Source organism: Glycine soja, chromosome 11, assembly GCF_004193775.1.
Source record: "Glycine soja cultivar W05 chromosome 11, ASM419377v2, whole genome shotgun sequence".
NCBI classification, from domain to species: Eukaryota; Viridiplantae; Streptophyta; class Magnoliopsida; order Fabales; family Fabaceae; genus Glycine; species Glycine soja.
Window position 1 is genome coordinate 34107470 of NC_041012.1, and position 26528 is coordinate 34133997.

Here is a 26528-nt window from a genome sequence, read left to right on the forward strand (position 1 = left end):
TCCTTTCCTTCCTTCCATCGAGGAAACCAGTTGATTGTGTTGCCTCCTATCTCAGCCAAGTATTGGTCCCAATCTACTCTTCTCTTTTCGACGCACGAGCGATAAATTTGAAGCGGACACGGGTGCCTTATGTCTTGTTGGAATAGGTGCGAAACCAACCACACACAAAGAGCGGGTAAACAGTAGACAATCTGTGCGCTGTTCTTCTCGCACCTTCGGTCAAATGTATCAAATAAGTCTGCCAAGATAGCTACCACCGGGCTCTCCTTGCTATGGTGATATGCAAGGAAAGCATCAATTGCGGCTAGGTCCACCAAACCGTCCACGTTCGGAAAGAGGACAACCCCAAAGATTAGCAAAGCTAGTATATCCGCAAATGAAACCCACTCTTCTTGACTCGCCATATCCCTTGCCTTGCCTTCCAAGTATTTCCACGGTAGGCCCACTACGCTATTTCGAGTTTGCTTCATACGATCCAACTCTCCCGCCGAATCTCCGACCACAGCTGCAATCTTGCTCAAGGAGGGAAGAAACCCGGAGAAAAGATACAGTTTTCTTCCCCCAAGAGGGCATCCTAATATCTCCTCAAATTCTTCAACAGTCGATACTATTTGGAAGTCCCCAAACGTGAAGCATCTCAGCGGCTGGTCATAGTATTGGGCGAGGGATACAACAGCTTCTGTAAATACCTCCGCTATGTTCAAATCTAAAATCTTTCCGTACACTTTGCGGAAGGCTTGCCTTTGGAGGGGTCCCATCAACCGTCCCAACTCCTTAAGGCTGGTGACATCTAGGCCCTTAATCTTGACTTGATAGAATCTTTTTCCATTTTGATTTGTCCCCATCATTTACCTAAAAAGGGGTGAATCAAGGCTCCGATATGAATGATGCAATGCGCATGTATGAAATGAAAATAAAAACAAGGGGTAATTTACATATACGAGACCGAAAAAGATCCATCTTTTTAATACTACGTTCTAGGCATTGCAGCGCCCCAATGTATGTATTAAAAAGTGACGCATTACTCTAGAGAGACAAAATATCACTAGCTATACAACAAAACTATAATTTATGTGCTATTTGCAGAAGAATGCATGAGAACAAATGGCACAGAGCGTGTTTGCTCCATGCCCCTATTTGGGGACCTATAGGATAATATCTAGGGGTCTCTAATAACTACTCCCAATGATCCATATCTCACATGGTTGTTTTCTAGAGGTATCATCACTCAAGATAATAATATTGCGTCGGTATGGAATACCAGGGACAACAAATTATAAAGAGAGAAAGCTCTAGACAAGGTTTCACTATTATCAAGCAAGTCGGAGACCTAGCATGACCATAGATTCACCTCCACTCCTTAAATTCCCATGGACCCGGGTATAGGGCCCCTTTTTTTACTCAAACCCGTGGGTGCTTAGAATGCAGTGTAAAAATGTGGAAAAGACAACATTTATTATATTTACACAATTCAAAAAAAATGCACACACAAAGTTTCACAATTCCACAATTTCCTAAAATAGGCCTAACTAACAAAAACAGTCCCCAGTGGAGTCGCCAACTGTCGCAACCTACCCTTTTGCGGGTGAGCGAGGCGAGGCTCACGGGTGCATCTTCCAAAGGAGGAAAATGCGCGGAGTCGCCACCAACGTTTATTTGTGGAAAACGTCGAAAAAACCGAAGGAAATCGGTCATGAAGAATATTCCAGATTCGGGAGTTGTATTTACGTTTGAGGAAGGTATTAGCACCTCTCACGTTTGTCCCAAAGGACAACAACCTTAATTTTAGAATTGTGTGAAATTGTGTACCTAAAATTTTATTCCTTTTTATTTTTGAGGTCGACAAAAGCGGGGCTCTTGCTCCTACGTACCCTCCATCGAAGAGGAAATCAGACCAACGTAGTTCTTTCTAAATGGAAAATCTAGCGATTCTTTTTACTTGGAAGGAGGTCCTTTTAAGGCGTTGTACCTTAAAATGACCCATTTTTACTTGGTGAGAAAAACTGAGGTATCGAACATTAAAATTCTTTTTAGTGATTTTTTGCGGACGAGCTTGACTTTGCGAGTTGATTTTAGCCTTAGTTTCACTTTAGTTATTAGTCCATTCAATTAAGAAAGAGAAATCCCAAAGAGAAATGTCCGATTGCTTTTTTTGGTTTATTTTACTAAAAGATATTTTTTTATTTTTATATTATTATTTTACCTCTTTTTGGTTTCCAACGTGGTTACAGCATGACCGAACGGTCGGATTTCATTTTAACAGAAATTAACGGATATTACAAATCAAATGATCGGTGGAAATTTATTTTATTTTTTGATTAGGCGATAAAATGACTTAAGTAAATGACTAAAGCACGTCAAAAGGGGGTACGGAAAGTAAATGAAACGAAAATAAAAGCACGCGAAACAAGTGGGGACACTAAGGGTACATAGAATGAATTGAAAAGTTCAATTTCGAAAACTTACCGGTTGAAGACCGAAGAACGACGAACGACGAAGAACGATTGAAAATCTTTGCGAAATCACCCACGGAAACGTTACGGAAGTGCCTCAGCTTGGATTTTCTTCACAGAAACAATTTTCCTCACTAATTTTAAGTGATTACGAAGTACCAGAAGGGCTGAACCCCTTTCACCTTCACTCCTCCCTCTATTTATAGGAAAATAGAGGAGGAGCTTGCCACCCAGCTCGCCCAGGCAAGCCAGGTTGCTTCCTCCAGAAGCAACCGCCTTTTGGAGGAACATCCTGGAAGGCCCAAGTGGGCCTGGTTGCTATTTGCACCCCGTTTTTTACTAAATACACCCCCTTTGCTTTTTTGGTGATTCTTTTTTCGTAACGTTACGAAATTTTACGAATTTTGTAACGATACTTGTTTTCTTTCTGTAAGGTTACGGAACCTTACGGGTCATGTAATTACTCCTTTTTTAACTTTCAGAATGTTACGGAAACTCACGGATTGCGTAACAATACTTCCTTTTGATTTTCGGCATGTTACGGAATTTCACGGATTGCGTAACAATGCTTCCTTTTGATTTCCAGCATGTCTCGGAACTTCACGTATTATGCAACAAAGGGTGCCAAGTACCTCGAAGTGCTCAACCAAAGGTTGCATGCCATCAAACAATAGTCCCCAGACGAAATTAGGGTATGACAGGGATGTCTCCTCCACCTCTAGAAACCTCAAAATCCCTCAAAATCTCATCCAAAGCTCCGCAAGATGGCTTCCTCGTCAAGCTCAGCTATCTCTCAGTCTCTCCACAGCCAAAACTAAAAGCTAATTTTTTAAAAAGGTCACCTTTCCTCCAATTTCTAGATTTCAACTTTAAATAGGCAATCCTACTGGTGGTCGTGCTCTTAGCACGAGATGGCTCGCTTAGCACGCCTAAGTGGCTTTTGGCTTAGGGCCAGTCTTCTTGCTCAGCCTGGAGGATGCAGGCGGTGCGCTTAGCGAGATGCAGCTCACTTAGCACGCTTGTACAGCTCATCCTTCTTCCAGATTCTTCTCTGTGCTCAGCCAGCGGATTTCTCGCTCAGCGGATGAAACAACTTAGCGAATCTGCAATTTCTACACTTCACCAATCTTGCCTATTTTACCTGAAATTGAAATGGAATGATCATTAAATACAAAAAATTGGGATACTGAGTACTGATTACCTATATTAACAAAAAGTAATTACAATACTACAAAAAGAACCATAAATAGGAGGAGTTGTATACAATTTACAACAATTTCTTACACAAAAGTTAGTCGTATTAACCGACTAACATGACTCTTCACATGTTTCCAACATGAGGGATATATGAATAAATCAAATACAGACTCAAATGAGAGGAATCCAAATGTAATGTCGAGATTAATTATTAATTGTTGTATAAGTGATTTAATTTAATAACAAGATAAATTAAATTTAATTAAGTGTTTAAAATTAATTAATTAATGTGCTTGTTGACTTGATTATATGTGTTTTATGTGAGTTAGTGAGTTTTAGTGTGTTTGAGCTTAAATGGATTGACTTTTGGGTTATGAGAGGAAGGGTTGTTGTGTGTATAGTAGAAGCCTAGGTGTGAGAGGGAGACTTTCAAGTGTCATAAACTACTCTAAACCCTAAGATATTCCAGATTTCACTTTCTCCAAAAACCTTTGCTTATCTTTTCCTCTTCTTCTCGAAGGACATTATTCATTGGGAGAGTGAGTTTTGGTGATTGTGCTCATAGAAGGTTTTTTTTCTCCATCCCTTGAAACATCATAGCTGACCCTTGGAGTGATAAGCTTCTTTTCCTTTTCCCTTGTTTTCCATTTCTATTTTCTTTCCTTAGAGCAACCATGGAGATTCCATGGAAGTCTTTGGTTTTGAGCCTAAATCTGATTTGTTGTTTTGGTTGGGTATGGTTGGTACTTTTATGGTGTGAACTTCTAGTTAGGTGGTAAAAAGATGATCTCTTTCTCTCTTCTTCTCAAAAACCCAAGCTTCAAGACCTTTGGTGTGTTATATATGCACCATTGGTGCATAGTCATACGTTAAGGGTGTTTGGTGAACTCTCAACCTAATGCTAGGAGTTATTGTGGTAATGAGCCAATAGAATAGACAAGTAGGTGGATCCCTATATATATAAGGTCTAGCAACCCTATAAGAGACTAATTGAATGGTCAAAGAGGGAGACTATTTTAAGGAGTTATATGAATCTATATGTTGTTTATGTATACGTATCTACATGTTGAAGTGCCATAAGGCACATAGTTTTATTAAGTTGTTTATGTTATACATGATGTATTATCTTAAGGTTTAAGTTTTAGCTTTTAGATTTTGAAATGTGAAAATAAAATGATATTTTCATAAATAATGTCAATTGAAGAGCTTGAAAATAAACCAAAATAAAGTCTTAATTATCTAGCCATCATCTAGCGACAATGGGTCATTACACCAAAGATTGAGCAGGTATATATGGACATGTATACTTGAAGATAGCTTAAAGGAACAGATTAGTATTATCTATATCAATAAGATGTATCTATTTTTCGGTAACTTATCATCTAAGAACTATGTAGCTAAGCATGTTTGACTTCGAGTGAGTGACCTCATGGGAAGTTTTCTATGAAATGCGTGACTGACACCAAAGCACACTGAAAAGTCTCGTACTATTTTGTAGGAAGTTGTCATCGATCTTAAAAGCAGTTGAGCATTTCATTGTGTGTACGGGTAAAGAATACACATGGAATTTGATTACTATTAGATATGTGATACTTAATTCCCATTAATTAATTAATTTATTGCGTTAGAAATAGAGATATAAAAATTGACCCAAAATTTGTGGGACAATTCATATATTTTTTTTACTTAGGTTTAAATATGTTTGACACTACTACAAAAAAAAGTCTTTATCATCGGTTCTGAAGGACTTTTAACATCAGTTTAGAATCAATATTCAATTGATCATTGTTAAAAGAAGGCATTTTTTTATGACAATTCAAAAATCGATGTTGTAAAGACACTTTCTACATCGGTTGCAACCATAACCGATGTAGAGATTAAAGTGTATTTTTAATATTTATTTTGTTTCGCAATGAACCCAACCTACAAATTCAAAATAGATTCTAAAACTTTCTACAAAAATATTTATTCTGCGCATAAAAACTAATTAGTGTACAAAACTATTAAAGTATAGTCCCTAAATAAAATTCAATTAAATGCTATTAAATAAACTACAATGAAAATCATACTTATCATAGTACCTAAATAAAATTCAAACATCATTTCAGGAAATCAATGTAAATTATACGAACGTTTACTATTTAAAAAAGGCCTGAAGGTGGAATTATAATGTCAAGCTCAGTTTGTGCAAGATCAACTTTTTAATAGTATCTCTGACCACCATAAGGGCGATCCGTGTGTCATGCTCCCTAAGTTTGTTGCATTTAAAAACTTACTAAGAATTGACTAGAGAACTATGCAGCAGTCATCCTTTGTTCAAATATGAACTATATTAAACGAATCTTTGAGAGAGAAAATATCAAAAACTGAATTGAGGTGAAAGGTGATATTATTCAACCCTAGGAAAGAACTGTTTACACCTCAGTTTATATGGGCAGTTACATAACTGTAACTGTTAACTAACTCTAGTCAGCTAATGAAACAGTTAACTAACTACGAAACTCACTATTCACTATAATTAAACCTTTATACAATAGCTAAGAAAAGAAAAATATCAATCGAATAATAAGTATACTCCATATATATATATATATATATATATATATATATATATATATATATATTGAAAATTCAAAATATAGTATTCAATTTCATCAACTCATAGACCTTATACAAGTTCAAGCATTTGAAGCAGCTCATTTTCTAATTAGTGTACCAACGAAACATTTCATATTCCATAGTTTGTATTGTATGTGTTGCTTAATTTAACATGATGAATCAACTACGCATATAGTAGATACATAATGAATAGAACCAGAGCAGCAATATATTAAGTTTACTCTGTAAGAGCGGATAACGTAAGATTGTCGATTGTATTTGATAACATATTTGAATAGGTCTTACTTTTGGAGCCTTATAGAACAAGATAAATACTTTAACTAACAACAATTTTTTTGTCATTATAACTAGTTACACCAAAAGCTTAAGATGTTAGGTGAATAAGCATAAATGATTTTATATTACATCTCTAACATAACCCCTCATGTATAAGCCTTTCAGGCTTGAAGAGTAGATAATGCAAAGGCCTACCTACCTTATGTTGAAATTCAATGTTTTATTAAAGAAATGGAGCTACAAGGATCAAACACTAGACCACTTGGTCAGAGGTTTTGATACTATATTATGAACCATCTACCCAAAAGCTTAAGTTGTTAGATGAAGAAACGTGAATGATTTTGTATACATCTCTAGCAATTATTATGGTTCCTTTTTGCAACCTTTTTCTACTAATAACTTTTCTTTTATTAAAAAAACCAATGTATATACCTGCCTGGATGCATATCCGGTATTGAAACAGGACGAAGCTGATCACTTCTGATAATGAATTGTAATTATTGTGAATCCAAGGATAAATTGTCCATTCACCAACCGTTTGGGAACATAAATGTTCCATCAAGCAAATCATCACTTTGTGACTTCAAAACAAAGAAGTAATTGTTGTAACATTAACAAGATCAACATGAAAGAGATAAACCATAATCTTACTGGTTAAGAATAAATCTCGAGCATATCATCATGTAGTATGAAAATTCATTTCCCTGGCTAATAAACCTTGCATCATAATGACATGTCAATTATAATAGAAGTATACCAAACATAATTCCTATGTAATCTCGTTAATGTTTACGCATCTAAACATGAAATCTTTAGGGGTAGCTGACCAAGGCCAACACCAGGCACTAAACATGCAGGTGGACTGTTTAAGAAATTCCATGCTTTTGGGAAAAATAAATTGTGCAACCAATCTTCAACCCAACTAAGAAATTTTAGCCAGTATCAAGATGTTAAGGTCTACCTATCTTTATTGCAATTAGGGAATAGCATATTAAGCTCTTCAAGTATAAGGCTGTAGCACCAATCTCGCTTTCTTTTACCCTAATAAGATACATTTGCAAAAGCAAAAAAGTGGAAACAGAATCAAGTTTTTTATGATAACCAAAATTAAAATTTGTATTAAAAAAAATAAAATTAACATGCAATACCTCAGCTACCCAGTCCCTGACTATGTTCCTTATTAGACATCACACCTGAGGTAAAAGGCAATAACAAATAAATATAAGCAACAAAACCATATAAATGCCCCACTTCACCAGAATTTTCTTACCAAGAGAAAATTGAAAAATACAGAGCATAATACGAGGTTAAGTTAAATAGCAGTAATTCTTTCTCATGATAGAAGACAAATTTATGAAATATTGTAGCAAGCTACTCTCCTACTCTAAGCAACCAAACCATAGTTCAAGGTAGAAGTTTATTTTCTTTCTCATCTGCCTTAGATAAGTATAGATGCATCTTATAGTAAAAATGGTGTAGATAAGTATAGATGCATCTTAGAGTAAAACTTCAGAAAAAAAAATCTTAGAGTAAAACTAATACTGCAAAACACAATCATTAATTCTATTAGAAAAAGAGAAGGTTATCTAAAATATGTTATGATGTTTGAAATTGATATATAATTAACTCATTAAACACATACTGTAAAGAGTTATTTATTTACAACTCAAATTTCCATCCAGAATAGTACATTATATCAAGATATGCTTTAATGAACCAAACATACATTATATTTATAAATAATTGTACCATGGTGCTAAAGTGCAGGAAGACATCACCAGTAGTAAAGTGAAGTTTTGGCTGTACTAAATTACTTTCAACTTTGAAGTGTATCAAGATTATTTTTTTCAAGATATATCATAGCAGTAACATCAACTAACCACAAGGAATTTGCACAACTTAAAACTAACTTAAATAGTGATTCTAAAATATGAAAATATTTACAATAATAAAACAGCCAAGGAAATACATTGCCATTGGAATCGGCAATAGGACTTCGATGATACTCACTAGTTTCTTTACGATGTATCAAGCTTGGAGAATGGCTCCCAGTAATTGACTAGTAGCGACCCTCTTTTCTTGTTATTAGTCATCCATCATCTTCTTTCATCCACAACAACCCCCAAAAGTGTAAAAGTTTATCATGACAATGAGAGGCTAACCCCCATTAGTTAGGGCCTGGCAGGCCTAAAAAGCCAACAGATGTATTGTAATGCTTCATATCTATCAATGCAATCAGGTGTTCTCTTTCCTATTATCCTTTCTTATTTTAATTTCATGTATCATTCATTCTTGCATCATCTTTAAGGGTTAGTCGTTCGGGAGAGGGTAATCCTTAATGGAAATGCAAGGAAGGTCTTACATGCATTAGTTTTAGGGGTTATTAATTGGGAAATAGTAATATCTAAAGAACTGATAAAGGACATCTCAACATTGCATTGCTAGGGATAGAGTGACTTTGTTGTGCCTCTGCATACATCTTTATACTTAATGTTGTTTATGATTTCATCTTTGCAAAGGGATTTGAGAGAGAATACATAAATTAGGCTCTTCATCATGAGGGATCCGGGTTGAGCATATTAATAGATGTGGGTAGGAAAAATTCATCAAATTGATAGAGAAAAATCTAAAATCATACATCTTAGGCAAATAAGGCATGCTAGGCCCCAATATAATTGCATTTTGATATCATCTTTTAATTATCTTTGTTTTCTTCTTGTTTATTATTCCATTTTTTTGCATTTAAATTATTGTTTATTTTTCTTGCTATCTTTCTTCTTGTTCTTTGTCGTACTCCAAATTTCGCATTTACAATTCTGTCTCTATTTTCTTCTCTTTCTTCTCATTGCATAATAATTGGGTTTGCATAACTTAAGTACAACCAAAGTCCCTGTGGATTTGATAATGCTACAAAAATCTCAATAGAATGCATTTGTGCTTGTGATCTGAATGCATCATTGGCACCTTCCACACAACAATGTTGATCAGATACAAAACATGTTATTTTCACAGGGTTGACTCACATGATCAAGCACAAATCCCTTCAGAAACTAAATGATCTTTTTGGGCCGATTCAGGATGTGGATCTTCACTAAAATCTATGTCTTGGCTCATGTCAAATGGAGGTTTGAATGCCTACAATGTTCATTATATCAAAATATCAAATATCAAATATTACATAATTAACCGCAACCACACTCTTGATTTGATCCTTAACCTTATCCTTTTGGTAATTCTCTAACTCCTCGTTTGAATCCATTGCCTCCAACTCCCTTGGTCCCAAAAAAACCACAAGTGAAGCAATCAAGAAACCCTTGGCTCTCCCCAGTGAGAAATTCTCCCCAAAAGCTGAACTTGATCACTAATATGCTTAGAACTCTTGGGAATTCCTCTGGCCACACCCAACACCTCATCCTTATCCGTGTCCTCCTTCAATTTCAAGAAGCTGACATGAACAACAAAACTTGACAATGTAATGAGGTCAGTGAGATCGTTGATGATGGGGAGCATGTTTCCCTTGATGATGCTGTCATGGCTAGGGTGTGCAAAATATGCTTTGAGATCATCCTTGGACTTGTAGAGGCTATGGAGCATCTAAGTGAAGCTTAGGGCGAAGGAGCGATTGTGAAGGAGTGGGCCCATGCTGAGGTGGAGGATTGAGTCCAGTGACACAATGGAGCCGAGTCCATTTACCATGTCACTCACCTTTGATGGCTCCGTCGACGAGAGATGGACCTTTAAGAGAGAGAGAGGGGGCGGGTTCTAGGCACGCAGGACTAAGATGAATTGAAATTATTATCAAAAACTCAATGTTTGATTTTAAAAATTGTTATTAAGGTATCTCAAACAACATCGATTTCAAATATAACCGATGTTAACTAAGCATGCACAACAATGGTGTTTAAAAAACCTATGTTAAATGAGTATTGACAAAATCAATTTTATTAAAATTGATGTTAAAATTCTAATATCAATATTGATTTTTTAAAAACTGATGTTAACAATGACGACATTTTATTTACAAACATGCCACCGTGCATTTTGTAAAGTCAATTTTCATCAAAATCGACGTTAGGTAGGAAATCATAAATCCTATTTTTGTAGTAGTGTGAGGTCCCTGATAAATGAATGTTTTTTGTTCAAACCCAACCACCACCCTTTGTCGTCCCCCTTCTTGGAATCCTTCTCGTCAGACTTTGATAACGTCCCATCGTCGGACTCCTTTAATGTTGAGTCCCATCACATGACGAAAGAAGAATATCAATATGTAATTTAGTCTTTAAAATACTTAAGATTTACAAATAATTATACCCATTTTTTAATACTATCTCTATCGTCTCAAATTGATTGATATTTAAGAATTTAAAAATTTATATTGACTAATTCTCTCAATTTTCAATAAAAACATCTATCCAATTTGATTCTCTAATAAATAATGTTGTATTGAAAAACTTAATAATACATTTATTGAAATTAAGAAAGAGAATAAGTATATTTTAGTAAAATTGTTCCCTAATAAATACCATTTTACATCTTGAAATACTTGTTTTCATAATTTGTGTGAAAACCCTTAAACATCAGTCATTTTGGGATGAAAGCATTAAGAAAAAAATGGTATATTTTGTTGGTCTTAATTATAAGAAACATATTACCACTTTAATGGCTAATTTTCTTTTCTATCATTAATTTATTCAGAAGTCAATTAATGATATATAACTCATTTCCAAAATAAAAGTTGATGCATTTAATGAGCTACTAACAATATAACTCATTCTCATTGGTTGAAAAAATATTCCTTCGATTGTGAATAGTGTCATTATATCTAACCATCACTTAAGCAAATTAATATTCTTAAGACACTACTAGAAAAACGCTTTTCTACAACAGTTATTTTGGACATTCTACATTGGTTTATTAATTGTTGTTATAGTCAACGTCGTAAAAAGTCTCTATTTTCTACGACGGTTCCCTAAATAACCGTCTTAGAAAAAGGTGCCCTTCAAAGATGGTTTTTAGCTGAAAACCATCTTAGAATGGTAGACTTTTTAAGACGGTTTTTCAGATAATCATCTTAAAATATATTTTTTAAAAGAAAATCAATAATATTAAGAATTCTAAGACGATTTTTTAGAAAACCACCTTAGAATGTAGACATTCTAAGATGATGTTTTACGGAACTGTCTTAGAATGTATTTTTTAAAAAATAAAAATAAAATATATTATTGATTCTAAGACGGTTTTTCGAGAAAACCGTCTTAGAATGTAGAGATTCTAAGACGATTTTTCAGAAAACCGTCTTAAAATGTATTTTTTTAAAAAAAGTATTGATGATTCTAAAACGGTTTTTCATATAACCGTCTTAGAATGTGTTTTTTTAAATAATTTAAAAAAACCATTACAAATGAATAAAAAATTAATCTTTGAGAAGAACATATAGCAAAATTAGAAGAACGAGAAGAATGGGATTTGTGTAGTCCTTGAAAAGTCACGTGAAAAAAAAACAACAATTCTAACTGTTGACAAAAGACTAATATCAAAGAAAGAAAGTTCATAAAATAGAAATTTAACCATGACGTTAAGTAAATGTTATGCATGAATCAAAGCATTAAAAAATAATAGAGTACATTAAACAAATATAGAGATCTCAAGATTATAGACTCTAGATGCATTAAACCAAAATGGTTGACTGGCAAGATTTTATATCATAAGAGTGATGGATAAGCCTGCTAAATTTATGTAGTATTAAATAGACTGATAGAGGAGATACTTAGTTCACAAATCAAGACGCATGCTTATTTTATATATATATTTTTATTGCTTATCCATTGTACTAAGGGACAATGTTTAGCAAAAACTTAATAAAGCTTTGTGTACACTCAAATTTTTCATCAAAAGTCACTTAGTGTTTTCTGTAGTTAAAAGTCATTAAGTATACAATTTACTAATTTTCTATCATGTGATAAAATATTGAATGCTTTTAAATAGCATAGGAACAAGGATTTCACCAATATCAACAGAAAATGCATCAAACAGCTAGAAAATGATCAAGAAAATTACTAAGTGGTCTGGGCAAGTCAACTGTATCCTGACTTTATCAATTAGCAAATTAGAGAACACCGCAAAAAGTAAAATACAATAGCTTTCACAATTTGTTTGAGTTTCTAAGGAAAAACCAATGATAAAATCTGAAGAATAATATATGATAGTTGTCTATACTACCATCATTACTTGCTGCGATTTGACTGAATTTTGATATTCATATCTTTATGTGCGGAATATGAAATTCGCAAGTTACAAGAACCTCCATGGGCTGGAAGCAGGTATCTACATGCCAAACCACAAGTGATTCAGCAAATTTATGATGAATCAAGCTATAACTAGAATTATAGACGAGGTTGAAGAATAAGGGAAATAATACAAAATGCACTACTTGCCTTGGTATGCTTCTTCCATCCAGCGCATCCCTAACTGAAGAAGTGGTCTCAGCATCAATGAACTGAATCAGAGCCTGCCATGGCATTAAACATTGTCAAAACATACAGAGTCAGGAAAACATTGGAAGTAGTGCATAACTATTTCACTTTTGGTTAGCTATTCAAAATGATACTTGCATAACCTTTTGTCCCTATTTCCACTTTCTAAATAGCCCAATGGGCTAAATTATTATTATTGAACTATATGATTATCTCGTAAACAAAATAAAATCATTATAAATAAATCTATCAAAATCATTAACCGGAATTGAATCCAATTTGATACAAAATAAAATAAAATGTTTAATAATAAATATTTTTTAATTCAATCTAATTAAATTTAATGGATTCATTTTTTTTTCCAGCATTGTTGATCCAAATTTGGACTTCTAATGAGTAATGACCTTGTTTACAAAAAAAAAAGTAATTGACATTGAAAAAATTTAAAATTTCAATTTTGATTATTTGGAAATTTGCAGTTGAAACAATAATCCTAGACTAATTGCAAATATAATGTTAGGTATTTATCAAAGTAAAGAATCAACTTAATTATAAGCTCTAAACTTCATCGTATTTGGTTATGCAGTCATACAAACATGACCCAAGAAATTCTGCAACCTCAGGATGTTTTACCTATAAAATAATGAGAAATAAGAAGAAATAATATAATCATTAGAATTTCAATTTTTCATTTGTTAAGAAGCAAGTAAAAAAATGATAAAAATGCATTCCCAATCTTAAGGGAATCACATTTAAATTGAGCATAGAGATTTGTTTCTATTCCATGACCCTGTCAAAACAAATAAGTCAGTGTTCAATATTTATGAAGCACCAATATCTGACAAGGTTGAGTGGATAAAGTGTATGCAGAGGCCTCATTGGAACAAGAGTTAAAGAAACTAAGAACCCAAAAATAGAGCTTACTAGTACTTGTTCAACGCAACTGTGGGAATATGCCGCTAACATAAAGCATATATAATGTGGAAGGAAGACCTTACCATCCCTTCTAACATGACAAGATCTACATCATTAGCAAGGTATGCAAGTTCTTGTGACACCCTTGTAAGATCAATAACATGGAATCCATTGAACAAAACAAGAAAGAAGCAAGTCAATGAACTGGCATCATAGGCCAACAACTACATAGAAACCATAACTTTCCTAATATAACAGAAAATATACTTCTTCTAAATTACTTACAGGTAAATCATTTCTGGAGTTGGCAATTAGAAGATTTGAAGTACTGACACCCGTGAGACGTCCTTCTTCATCCTTTAACTGACAATCAGCATGATAAAAGTTAGGAAAGAACTTTATGATGCCATAAATTGTTGGACTTAATTTTGTGATACCTTTGGTATAATTTCAATTAGGTCAGAGTAAGTCACATCATTGATGGAAGGTAAGTCATTAGCAGCCAATATAACTTGCACTCAGATCACATAAAATATGTTGAAGCAAGAAGCCATAAGAGCTACAAATGAAAAAAAATCAAACAAAAATTTCAAAATAGACTAATAATACTATTACATCTAAAACAAGGCAATCCTAAAAACGAATCATGTCATCCACCAAGAAAAGTTCAGTGGATCTAGTTAAAGCACTTACTATAAATTTACAAAATCTCCAGTTCCTCCACATTCCATATAATGCAAAATAAATTCCAAGTATTTCAATACATTATCGATCTACTGTGCTTAGTGATAAAAAGGATACCACTATCCTTTTTAAAACAAAAAATTAAGAAAGATGAACCACAAGTGACAGAATTTAGTTTTGGTAAAAGTTTTGAACTTCCAGACCAAAAAACACAAATGAAAGACAGGAAAAATGCTAGCAAACTTGACTCCCATGTCAAAGCAACTCCCTTACAAATGGCAAAATACCCAAAATGATATCTGCACCAGAGTTATCCACAAATATGATTACTTGCAAATGTAAAAGAATTGATTAGGACACTACCCCTACACAAAGTATGGAAGAAGACATAAAATGTATCATAGAATTTGTACATTTCTATAGCTATATGACACTTGCCTTCTTCCAGGACTTCTTGCTCCATGCCATTCTGAAAGTTTCAAGGTCATCATCAATAATCCAAGGTTGAGGGACAAGATTTTGACAAGTAATCGAAAAAGACACTCCATCCCTTGAGAAAACCTCTGCAAGCTTCAAGAAATTGAGGGAAGGAAAAGGTAACCCATCAACTACACCTAGTTATATAATCCTCCAAGCTCTAGCATGATTGTAATAAATTACAAAAATTGTCTTCTTCAATTAGTCAAATAAATTTAGTAATTAGTATAAAGTTAACTTTGAACTATATATGGTTCCCTACTCAAATTGTCAGCCTATGGTTGTGTAGATAGATGATAGATTAGAGGATGAGTAAATGCCACATACAACTAGCATAGTACTAGCAAATGCCATTTAAGGGTAGTGAAGGATCATCATATTCTAATCACACCATGTACTAAACTAAACAAGACAATGGGAAAGTGGAGCAATAAAGGATTGGTACAGTAATAAGGAACATTAATCAACTAAAACTAATCATTGCATGAACAAGTGGGCCAATTTAGTCTATTCCACGACTAACGATTTTAGTTATTTGCATGTAATGAATGAAGCTGAATCAGGTGCCAAGTCAAAGGCTGAGTGAGATGATTTGGTTGTGTCATGTGAGATAGGAGTTGCTAACTCATATAAGCTTGCTACAACTTAAAGCATCAGAAGGAAGATTTCTAACCAAAGGATTTAAGGCACAGGTGACCAATAGAAGGGTAAAAGAACCAAGCAAGAAAATGATGAGAACTCACCCCCTTTCCCTATCTGGATATTTTCCTCCTTCTCTATGATTTTTCTTTTTCCCTCTTCGGAACCTTTATTCAACATAAGTCATTCTTATGTAATTTGGTTACACTGTTATTGATATGTAAGTTTACAGCTACTATTCCTTGAGTATTAAATCAACTATGTATACGGTTTGGTTAATTTCTCAAATGAGTCTATTCACAGTTTGTGGGATTTATTATACCGAGAATCATTACCGCAGAAGTGACCAAAATTACATAAAGAAAATCATCTTACCTGTGTAGCACCAAGATCAAATATGTTCCCTACAAAAATTCCTCTAACTAAATTCTCCAGTCATTTCCCTTCATCTTCAATGGCATCATTAAGATGAACAACATTTTGAAATAGGGATATGGCATTTGCATTCTCTACATCTTGTTGCATTCAATAAGAGTGGAATTACAAATCTTGAGCAAAATAAAACAACATGGTCCATTGATACAATACCATCCATTGGGCCTTTAGCCAACATGCTATTAAATTTCACTATATTCTTCATGTCAGATGTTACATTATTTCAACCCCCTATATCAGATATAGACATACTTTTCTTCAACATTTTAACTGAATAGTATTAACTTTTAGCACAATTAATCTTACCTTTATTTTCTTGAAGATATCTCTGAATCCCTGTTCTCTAAGGACTTGCTCACGAAGTCTGGATAGAATCTAGAAGACCCACTCCCAGGAAAAAGATAGAAATAAAGGAAAATGAAAAGGGAGAAATTAGAGATGTACCAAAAATGATGCAGAAGGGGTAAAGTGTGTTGTTGAAACAAATTTGTATATAGCTAAAGAACATACAAGGATATCAAGAGGCATGTCTTGACTTGCAGGATCATTCTTGAAATCTTCAAGTATTCTAGCATACCTTTTTTGCAGGAAATGTATCAGCAAAAGATGCGATATTAATTCCACATGCCAAGCAACACCTCCGACTTCTTTAGATCTAGTGCTCATCATGTAGATCTGGTGGCTGAAAGAGCAGGTGCATACAATTCCCTTGGTTGCAACGTTCTTGTCGTCAAACAACATGGTAGTGAGGAGGGCGGAGAGCGCCCTCTTGGCGTGATGGACCTAGCCGTCATCGACGAGAGTTTGTTTGAGTGTCGTGACGAAAATCTCGGCGAGGCGCTAAAGATCCTTGACAGCGTCACGACGGAGGGTGTCGGCATTGTAGACCTCCACAACGCGGTTGAGAGAGAAGAGTGAGTGGAGTCCACGAAGGCTAGGGCTCGAGCTGAGCAGTCACAATAAAAATAAAAACTCACCTCATATAAAGACAATTTTTGAAAATGATTGTCTTTGAAATGTTCCTTCTATTTACTAATGTCGCAACCTACCCTTCGACGGGAGGGCGATGCAAAGGCTCACAGGTGTGTCTTCCAAGGGAGGAAAACGCGCAGAGTCGCCACCAACATTTTTTCATGGAAAACGTCGAAAAAACCGAAATGTGTGGTCTACGAACTTTAATCATGAAAGGTTCGAGAGTTGTTTTTACGCATGGGGAAGGTATTAGCACCCCACGCGTCCATCACAAGAGACAACTGCCTTCAATCAAGTGTGCAAATATGACTTCAAAACTACGTATTTTCCCCTTTTTAATGTTTTTATGTATTTTTTATCTTTTTGTGGTCGATAAAGGTGTTTCCCTTGCTCCTACGTATTTCTCAATTTGCGATGAAGAAATCAGACCTACGTAGTTCTTTGTACTAAACGTTGGTTAAGTTGTTTTTATCTTTTTTCGCAATATTGATTTTAACCGAACAAAAGTCGTTTAAGGCGTTGGACCATTTAACGATCTCTTGGTTCTTTTGAAAGGAGAGAAACGTTAAGGCATTTGGACCATTAACAATCTTTTGTTTTTTTTAGAAGGGGTGGTCGACAAAAGCGGGGCTTTTGTTCCTACGTATCCTCGATTTGTGGGGAAGAAATCGTACCTACGTAGTTCCTGCGTAAAGCGGTAAAGTTATGTGTTGATTTTATGCTTTTGAACGGTCCATGTTAACCGCTAAAAGCAAAGAGGACCGTTTAAGGCATTGGACCTTAAAACGGTTTTAAGTGACTTTTGCGGACAAAACTTGATTTGTGAGTTGATTTTAGCCTTAGTTTCACTTTGGTTATTAGTCAATTCATTCAAGAAAACTTTCAAAGAAAAATGTCTGATTGATTTTTTTGATTATTTTATTATTATTTTTTTAAGATATTTTGATTATTTTATTATTACTTTGCCTTTTTTTATTTAACGGAGGTTACAGCGTGAACAATCGATTAGATTTTGCTTTAACAGTGATTAAATGAGATTACAACACAAATGATCGGTTGAAATTTATTTTATCAATTATTAGGCGAGGTAACGGCTTAAATAAACGGTTAAAAGCTCGTTAAAAGTGGAAGAAAAGAAAACCGAAAGTGAACAAGATGAAGATGAAAGCAAACGAAACAAGAAATGAATTAAAAGCCTCGGATTCGAACACTTACCAATTGAAGACCGAAGAACGAATGAAGAACGGTGGAATATCTTCATGGAATCACCCACGGAAACATCTCGAAAGAGTTACGGAGGCACCTTGGCTTGGATTTTCTTCACGGAATCAAGTTTTTTCACTCAAAACACCTGAAATACACAACATAGGGGTCAGGGATGCTTTTTACACAACCCCCTTCCCCTATTTATAGGAGAAAAGGGGAGGAGGTTGCCCCTCAGCTCGCCTAGGTGAGCTCAGCTCGCCCAGGCGAGCAGGTGGCTTCCTTAGGAAGCTTCCTGATGCACCCCCCAAATTGCTAAGTTCAACCCCCCTTTTCGTACTTTATGAAAAAGTTACGGAAGCATATCAGACTTGATTTTCTTCTTTTTTCTCTTCCCTTTCACCAATCTTGAGTGAAATATGCTTACTTAGGGTTTCGAAAATGTTACGGAAGCATTACAAAAGCCTCCGAAACCATTTTCAACAAAGTGGGGGGAGGTTCTTGCCGCCCAGCTGGGCGAGCTGGTTGCTTACTCAGGAATATTCCTGATGCACCCCCCTTTTTCCGCTTTTTGTGTTTTTCACTGTTTTCTTTCCAAAACATCACGAAACTTGCAGCAATAGGCGTTAAGCTTTCCGAAGCGATCGATTGAGGTCCATATGCCAACAAACAATTGTCTCTGGACAAAATTAGGGCTTGACAATCCATTTACACCCCCTTCACTTTGCTAAATACACCTTTATTTTTGTGTTTTTGGCCTGTTTCTTTCCAAAACGTCACAGAACTTTACGGATTCCATGGTGATGGGTGTTAAATGTTTTGAAGTGGTCAAACAAGGTCTTCATACCGACAAACAATGGTCCCCGGATGAAATTAGGGTATGACAAATAAAATACCACCGCTTAAAAAATAACGATGGGTTTGAGAGGACCGTTGTTGAGCGTCAGTCGTTGAAACTACTTATTTTAGTAGTGAGAGTATTTTTGAAATAAAATTTGAATCTATGATGGTATTAATGAAAAATAACTAATTTAATCCCTTTGATCTTGATGATTAGTCATATGTTTTCTTATATATAAGACCAAAGGTAGTAATGAATTAGACAAAAATGTCCTTTTACATAATATACTTAATCATTGAGCATGTACTATAGAATTTGAGGCAGTAGCAATATTACTCATAAAGGGATCGGTTGAACCAGAAATATCTCTATGGGGCCTGAAATTCGACTCAATAAAGATAGGAATTGAAGGTCTAATATGCTCATGTAATTGCTACTGAGTAGAACTACTACTTCAAACATGGTTGGCCTCATTGTAGCCCATTCTTGAGTGCACAACAAAGCAATGTCTATAACTTTCTTCACTTCTACTGCATCATATTTATTAGGATCTAAGATTTTTTCCACTAACTCCAAGTGCATGCCTCTCTCATACAATTTCCATGCCTATTGTAGTCAAAACCAAGTAAAATGTTGCAAGAAAACAAAAAAAAAATGGTACACATTTATGGGAAATTCCTTACTCGTCGAAGAAGGTATTCATCTTCACCATCATCATCAACAACCTTCACATCAATACTCTTTGGACCACTAATGATTTCTAGGACTACAATTCCATAGTTGTATGTATCAGCCTTTTCTAATAATTGACCATGAAGTGCATATTCAGCCTTTTCTAACATTTATGTCACATATAAAATTAAGAAATTATGAGACTATTATGCATGTGAGGACAATATATTTTACTCTTAAAAGTTTTCAGGCTGAGTAGTTGGTATTTTATTTTAGCTTACATTGTCCCTCCAAATCTTGTGCTAAGATGAGATTGGTCTCCTGATAGAAACTTCACCAATCCAAAATCATAAATTTTTGGTTGAAGTTCTTCATCCAAGAGGATATCCACACTCTTAATATCTCTATGCATGATAGAAACATGAAACTCCACATGTAGATAGGCCAATCCCCTTGTTGTGTCCAAAATTATATCAAAGCGTTGTCTCCAATTGAGTGGACCTTTTCTTTTTTCCTGTTTCTCATGTTTATATGTTCAAAAATTTATAGGTAAAAAAATAGGGGTAATTAAAGAAAGGAAAAGTTACACAAAATGCTTATATTGGAAAGTAACATGTTAGTTACCAAATAAGAATTTGCCAAGGCTGTTGTTTGTCATGTATTTGTGAACAAGAATTTTGTCTTGGCCTTTACTACAATAACCAAGAAGTTGAACGAGGTTTCTGTGATGAACATTACTTATAAGCATTACTTTGCTTTCAAAATCGTCATCTATCTTGTTGGATTTTCTTGAAATTAAATTTTTTACTGCAACAATTTTCCCATTTTTCATCGTCCCCTATTCAATAGCATTAGAATTAAAAAATCTACTTGAAAGTGATTTATCTCTATCACTATATGTGTAGCTTACAAGTAATATTGCCTTCTTAGCTTATGGAGAGATCTTAGTTGACAACTTCACATTAGAAGCAATACTCTTATGCTATGTTTGGATGCTATGTTATCATTTTTGTAAAGCATTTTAATAGACTAACTTGACAGAATTTCAAATTCTTAGCAAAAACAAAGGAATTAAAATTCCTCACTCTGTACAAAACATTGTACCTCACAATGCTCACTCTCTGTATCTCTCTCTCCCTCTCAACACACCTTGACGTGACGAGCTACCACCTCCATCGAAAAATATGTTTTTCTTTCTGTCCATTACAATCTTTTCTTCCTCTCACTCATAGGTCTCTCTCTCTCTCTCTCTCGTTCATCTCTGTTTTTTTCTTTTCTCAAGCTTATGTTTCTTTGATTTTGATTTCATTTTTTTAGCTACAAGGTTCACTTGATTTTATTGATTTATGTTTCGTTTTCTATTTCATTTATTTTGTTTCAATGATTTTTATATGTTGGTGGGTGTGGAATTGGATGGGTTTGGAGTTGAGATAAGTTGTGAGCAGCATATGTTTGTGAATATGCATCAAAGAGAAATAGAGATATAATCGATAGATTGGTTTAATTTAAATCACTTTGGTTTGATTTCAAGCATGCTAACGGTTTATCATTGTATTTTATGCTTCTTTGAAATTCATATTTCATTTCTACTATTGTTTGAATATGAAAGCCCAGGTGAGTTGTGTTACTTGTCTCTATTTGGTACCTTTAGACATGTCCTTTGCTATTTCTTATTGTATTGGAGCTTAAGCCAACATGTGGGTTGGTAAACGTGTTCATTGTTTTGTATTTGTGTGCCTTATTTACTTTAGTTGATCAAGCTGATCAGGAGAATTGCATACCTCTGATTTGTGCTTGTATTTGTGATCCATAATCTCTAATTTGAATAATCATTGTTAATGATTGTCTCAAATTTCTGCATCTCAATTATCCACTTATTTTTCCTATATGCATGTAGTATTACGAACAAGTACCTCCACTTTTTGTTTAAATATTTATTTTTCTGTATCCCAAAATGTCAATTTCTTTAAGGTATGTTCATGTTCCAAGTGTTTTGTTCTATTGTGAATAAAATAAGCTCGAGATGTTGTTCTAAACAATAAGTCTCCAGACTTCATTGCATTTTGGATGAAAAGTTTTGTCTTGATAATCTCCATCATGGCTAACAGTTTAGGGAGATTTTGGAGATAATACATGTAAAGGTTGATTTCTTTCAACAATTATGGTTGTATTATAAGAATATTGATTTGAGTATTATTTCGGCCCATTGCTCAGAATTTCCCTCTCTAAAGAAAAATATCCATGATCCATGTATAATATTTTGTTTATCAGTAGATCCATGTCTAATATGTTCATGTTGAAACTTTATTGTCAACTCCTAATATATAAACTGCTTGTGAATTCTGAATTTTAGACTTAGAACAAGGTTAAAGAAACTTTTCTTTCTCATGATATAGAATCTATGATTTAGAACAAAATTTTGGTCAAATTTATGATAAGTCTAAATTATTATTATCATTGACTTTGGTCAAAGTCCCATGTGGTGCTGCTACTGCTATATATTTGGCAAAGGCCATGGACATTGTGAGATAAATTCTATGAATGAGGTTTCTGCCCATTCTTAGTCTACCCTATTAGTTTCAATCTAGCAAAACCCAACTCAGTATGACTTCACATATCCAAGTCCTTCAGTAGGCCAAGGAGTCATATGAGGACTGCTAAAACGCATAAAACCTCTCTTTTAGTCTCTATGAAGGTTTTTATATCTTTAATAACAGAATCGGGAATAGACGGAAGACGAATGGGATAATCACATGCCTGAGCAATTACACTATCCTGGCTTTTCTTGGGTAACTTGGGCATGTCCTCATCCCTGGGACTGCATTTAAATTTACACTATATATTCCTTGTTTTGTATTTACATTACTTTGATTCAGTAAGACCTAGTCTTTTCAAAAGTTTTGTACTGGCAGAAGAAACCATGTTTTGGCTAGTTTTTTTTTTGCTGTAGAAAACTCTATTTTAAGAGTGAAATCATAGGATCAATAAGGCAATAAGGCATTAGTTCCAAAATCAGAAGTGCCTTGTCATGAATGCCAATGAATCTAAATTACTCTCTAAGCTTTTTTCTGCATAAAATACAAATGTGGAGAAAGTCATGCATACTCTCATACGGTTAGACACTATAATAACAGTATCTCAAAACTAGTAGTACTCTCTCTCTCTCTCTCTCTCTCTCTCTCTCTCTTTTGTTTTAGTTTTTCGTTGTAATTGCCCACTGGCTTCTAATTAAAGCTGCAGATAAAATAAAATTGTTGGTGATCAATTGCCAATGATTATATGTACTGGAGTTTAGTTAGTATTTATTTATTTTATATGTACTGCAGTTTATTTAAAAATGAAAATTTGAATTTCATTGAAATTCAATTACTTTATCCAAACAAGGAAATGAAAATACAAGAAATTGAATTGCTTCATCCAAACAAAATGTTTACAAAATGAAAGGAATTTAAATCAAGGCAATTAAAATGTTGTGTATTTGAATTTCTTAGAAATTTTTAAATCCTTCATCCAAAGACAATGTTAGAGTCATTATTGAAATGTGAGGAACAACTCAAGTTATTACCTAGTATATAGCACCAAAGCCCCCTTCTACTAGCTTATTTTTCTCACTGAAATATTTAGTTGCAGCTTTCAAATCACTATACTTGTACATGGTTGCAATTTTCAAGTTAGTTGCTCCCAATAAGTTACATGCTAAGTAATATATAAGTTTGGTTTTCTTGATATATAAATGAAGAAATGAATCCATTTATGTTTAGGAGAACAATGATATATGTTTAGACATGGTAATTGGGTAATAGTTGGATGCAAAACATCACATAAAGACTTTCTAATTAAAATTCAGAGAAATAATTAAAGAAGGATCACAACAAGGACTTTACCTCCAACACCACCACCAAAAATTGTCCCTTTCTTGCTTGAACTTCCTCCTTCAAGGCAATAAAGAACTTGACACCAATTCTGAATGATGTGTCCATTCAAGATGTTGATATTATAGTACGACAAGTACTAGTAACACGTTTTCTAACATACTCTTCTTAATACATTTTTTATTATTCATTAGAATTTATTATAAACTACAAAAACATGGGTGTGATTTATTAAATAAGTACGCCTCATAATAAATAATGTGTTAGATAATTTGTTACTAGTATTTTTACTTATACAAAGAGATGGCACACTAGTAGGCCAAATTTTTCATTCAAGTCAACATCTATTAAATGAAGTTATGCCATTTGTACCTTGTTTTAAGAAGGGGCTGATATCAATGGTTTGGTTATCAGCAAAAAAGGGTGTCTCTGAGTGTCTAATAAATGTTGGATCAAGTGGCCTCAGAATAATTAAGAAGGGGGGTTGAATTAATTATTCCTAAACCTTTACTAATTAAAAATTTACTCTTCTAAGGCTTTTACTATGTTGTTAAGAGAATAAGGAGTAGAAGAGAAACTTAACCAAAAGTAAAATCGGAAATTAAAATGCACAGCGGAAAGTAAAAGAGTAGGGAAGAAGGAGACAAACACACAAGAGTTTTTATATTGGTTTGGCAACAACCCATGCCTACATCCACTCCCCAAGCAACCTGCGGTCCTTGAGATTTCTTTTCAACCTTGTAAAAATCCTTTTACAAGCAAAGATCCACAAGGGATGTACCCTCCCTTGTTCTCTTTGAACAACCCAGTGGATGTACCCTCCACTAGAACTGATCCACAAGAGATGTACCCTCTCTTGTTCTCAGTCAAACCCAAGTAGATGTACCCTCTACTTGTACCACAAAGGATGTATCCTCCAATGTGTTAAGACAAAGATCTCAGGCGGTTAAACCTTTGATACTTTGTGAATGGGGATACAAAAGAATTCTCAGGCGGTTAGTCCTTTGAAATCTTTTGTATAAGGGAAAGGGAAGAATCAAAAGAATTCTCATATTGTTTCGTTTTGAATTCTTTGACAAGGGAGAAGGGAGACACAAAAGAATTCAGGCGGTTAGTCCTTTGTTCTTTTGGAAAAGGGAGAAGAGAGACACAAAAAGAATTTAGGCGGTTAGTCCTTGGCGAATTCTTTTTGGCAAAGGGAGAAGAGATGAAAAGAATGAATAGCACAAGTTTTCAAGGTTTAGAAAACCAAAAAACTTTGGAAAGCTTTTGGCACAAAGAAGAAGAAGAAGTTCAAAGAGATTCAAGGCTTGTAAAGGATTGTATTGAATTGTTAGAAAGATTTATTGAAAATGCAAAACAAAGCCTTGCTTTTATAGACTCTTCATGTCTGGTCAAGAGAACCATTTAGAAGAGTTACGACTTTTAGAAAAACTTAAAACCAATTTGAAAAAGTCAAAAACCATTTGAAGAGTTACATCTTTTGATTTATTTAGAAACAATCACTGGTAATCGATTACCAAATCAGTGTAATCGATTACACAAAGCTTTTATGTGAAAGGATGTGACTCTTCACATTTGAATTTGAATTTCAACGTTCAAAGGCATTGGTAATCGATTACCAAAACATTGTAATTGATTACAGCTTTTTGAAATCAATTGGAACGTTGTAAATTCATTTGAAAACTTTTTCAAATCCATTTTGCTACTGGTAATCGATTACAATAATCTGGTAATTGATTACCAGAGAGTAAAAACTCTTTGGTAAACATGTTTTGAGAAAAATCCATGTGCTACTCAGTTTTTGAAAAAACCTTTTCATACTTATCTTGATTAAGTCTTCTCTTGATTCTTGAATCTTGAGTCTTGAATCTTGATCTTGATTCTTGGAAGCTTGATCCTTGAATCTTGATTCTTGATTCTTGAAATCAACTTTCCTCTTGAATCTTGAAGTGTTCTTCAACTTTCCTCTTGAATCTTGAAGTGTTCTTGATTCTATCTTGAACATGTTGAACTCATTCTTTGATTGACCTTTGAGCTTTTTGTCATCACCTTTGTCATCATCTTTGTTATTAACAAAACATCTTTGAATCAATCTTGATTCATCATGAAGCTTTGCTTCTACAATCTCCCCCTTTTTTATGATGACAACTCTGAAATCAAGAAACACACACACACACACTTTTTCCTAGTCGATCACTCACATAAATTTCCATTCTCCCCCATTGTTTTTAAGTTTATGCTTCATTTAAAATTAAGTTAATTACTTGTGTGAGTTCTTGATTTATTCCCTATTTCTCTCCCCCTTTGGCATCAACAAAAAGCCAAAGTGCGTAACAAATTTGAAGCATACAAATATAACTAAGCATCCATACAACATTCATGGAAAAATATCAACCAAATCATGAAGCAAGAACCATGAAGCAACAATCATGAATAGATTAATTATAAAATTCACATAGTCAAATAACGTACTTAATATTTGTTCAAACATACCATGCAAATAAAGAAATAGTAAATTTTTCAAATATCATAATAATAAAGATTATTTGGATAAGTCACTGACATCTATTAGTCCTAATTCTCTTCTAATGTTGTAGAAGGTATCTTTACTTAGTGGTTTTGTAAAGATGTCTGCAAGTTGATTTTTAGTATCTACAAATTCTAACACAACATCACCTTTTAGAACATGATCTCTAATAAAATGATGTCTAATTTCTATATGTTTGGTTCTAGAGTGAAGAACTGGATTTTTAGATATGTTTATGGCACTTGTGTTATCACATTTTATGGGAATGTG

The 26528-nt window shown here is 34.1% G+C and overlaps 1 protein-coding gene and 2 pseudogenes across 1 annotated transcript; all 3 read right to left on the reverse strand.

Moving 5' to 3' along the window:
* Positions 1-9705: 9705 nt before the first annotated feature.
* Positions 9706-10756, reverse strand: LOC114373233 (annotated as a pseudogene).
* Positions 10757-12611: 1855 nt separating this feature from the next.
* LOC114373761 (polypyrimidine tract-binding protein homolog 1-like) lies at positions 12612-14703 on the reverse strand. Its single transcript, XM_028331293.1, has 5 exons — positions 14371-14703; positions 14219-14296; positions 14017-14077; positions 12980-13053; positions 12612-12869 (listed from the first exon to the last, which is right to left on the reverse strand). The coding sequence occupies exons 2-5, from the start codon at positions 14227-14229 to the stop codon at positions 12770-12772; spliced, it is 246 nt and encodes an 81-aa protein (XP_028187094.1). The 5' UTR covers positions 14230-14296; positions 14371-14703; the 3' UTR covers positions 12612-12769.
* A 4595-nt stretch (positions 14704-19298) lies between these two features.
* Positions 19299-23607, reverse strand: LOC114373234 (annotated as a pseudogene).
* Positions 23608-26528: the final 2921 nt, after the last annotated feature.

Excerpts from the sequence above, each read along its gene's own strand:
- LOC114373761 (XM_028331293.1), bottom strand. Across the intron at positions 13,054-14,016 it reads TTGTCATGTTAGAAGGGATG|GCTCTGATTCAGTTCATTGA; the intron begins GTAAGGTCTTCC and ends ATGCCATGGCAG. Across the intron at positions 12,870-12,979 it reads GATGGAAGAAGCATACCAAG|ATACCTGCTTCCAGCCCATG; the intron begins GCAAGTAGTGCA and ends TTTGGCATGTAG.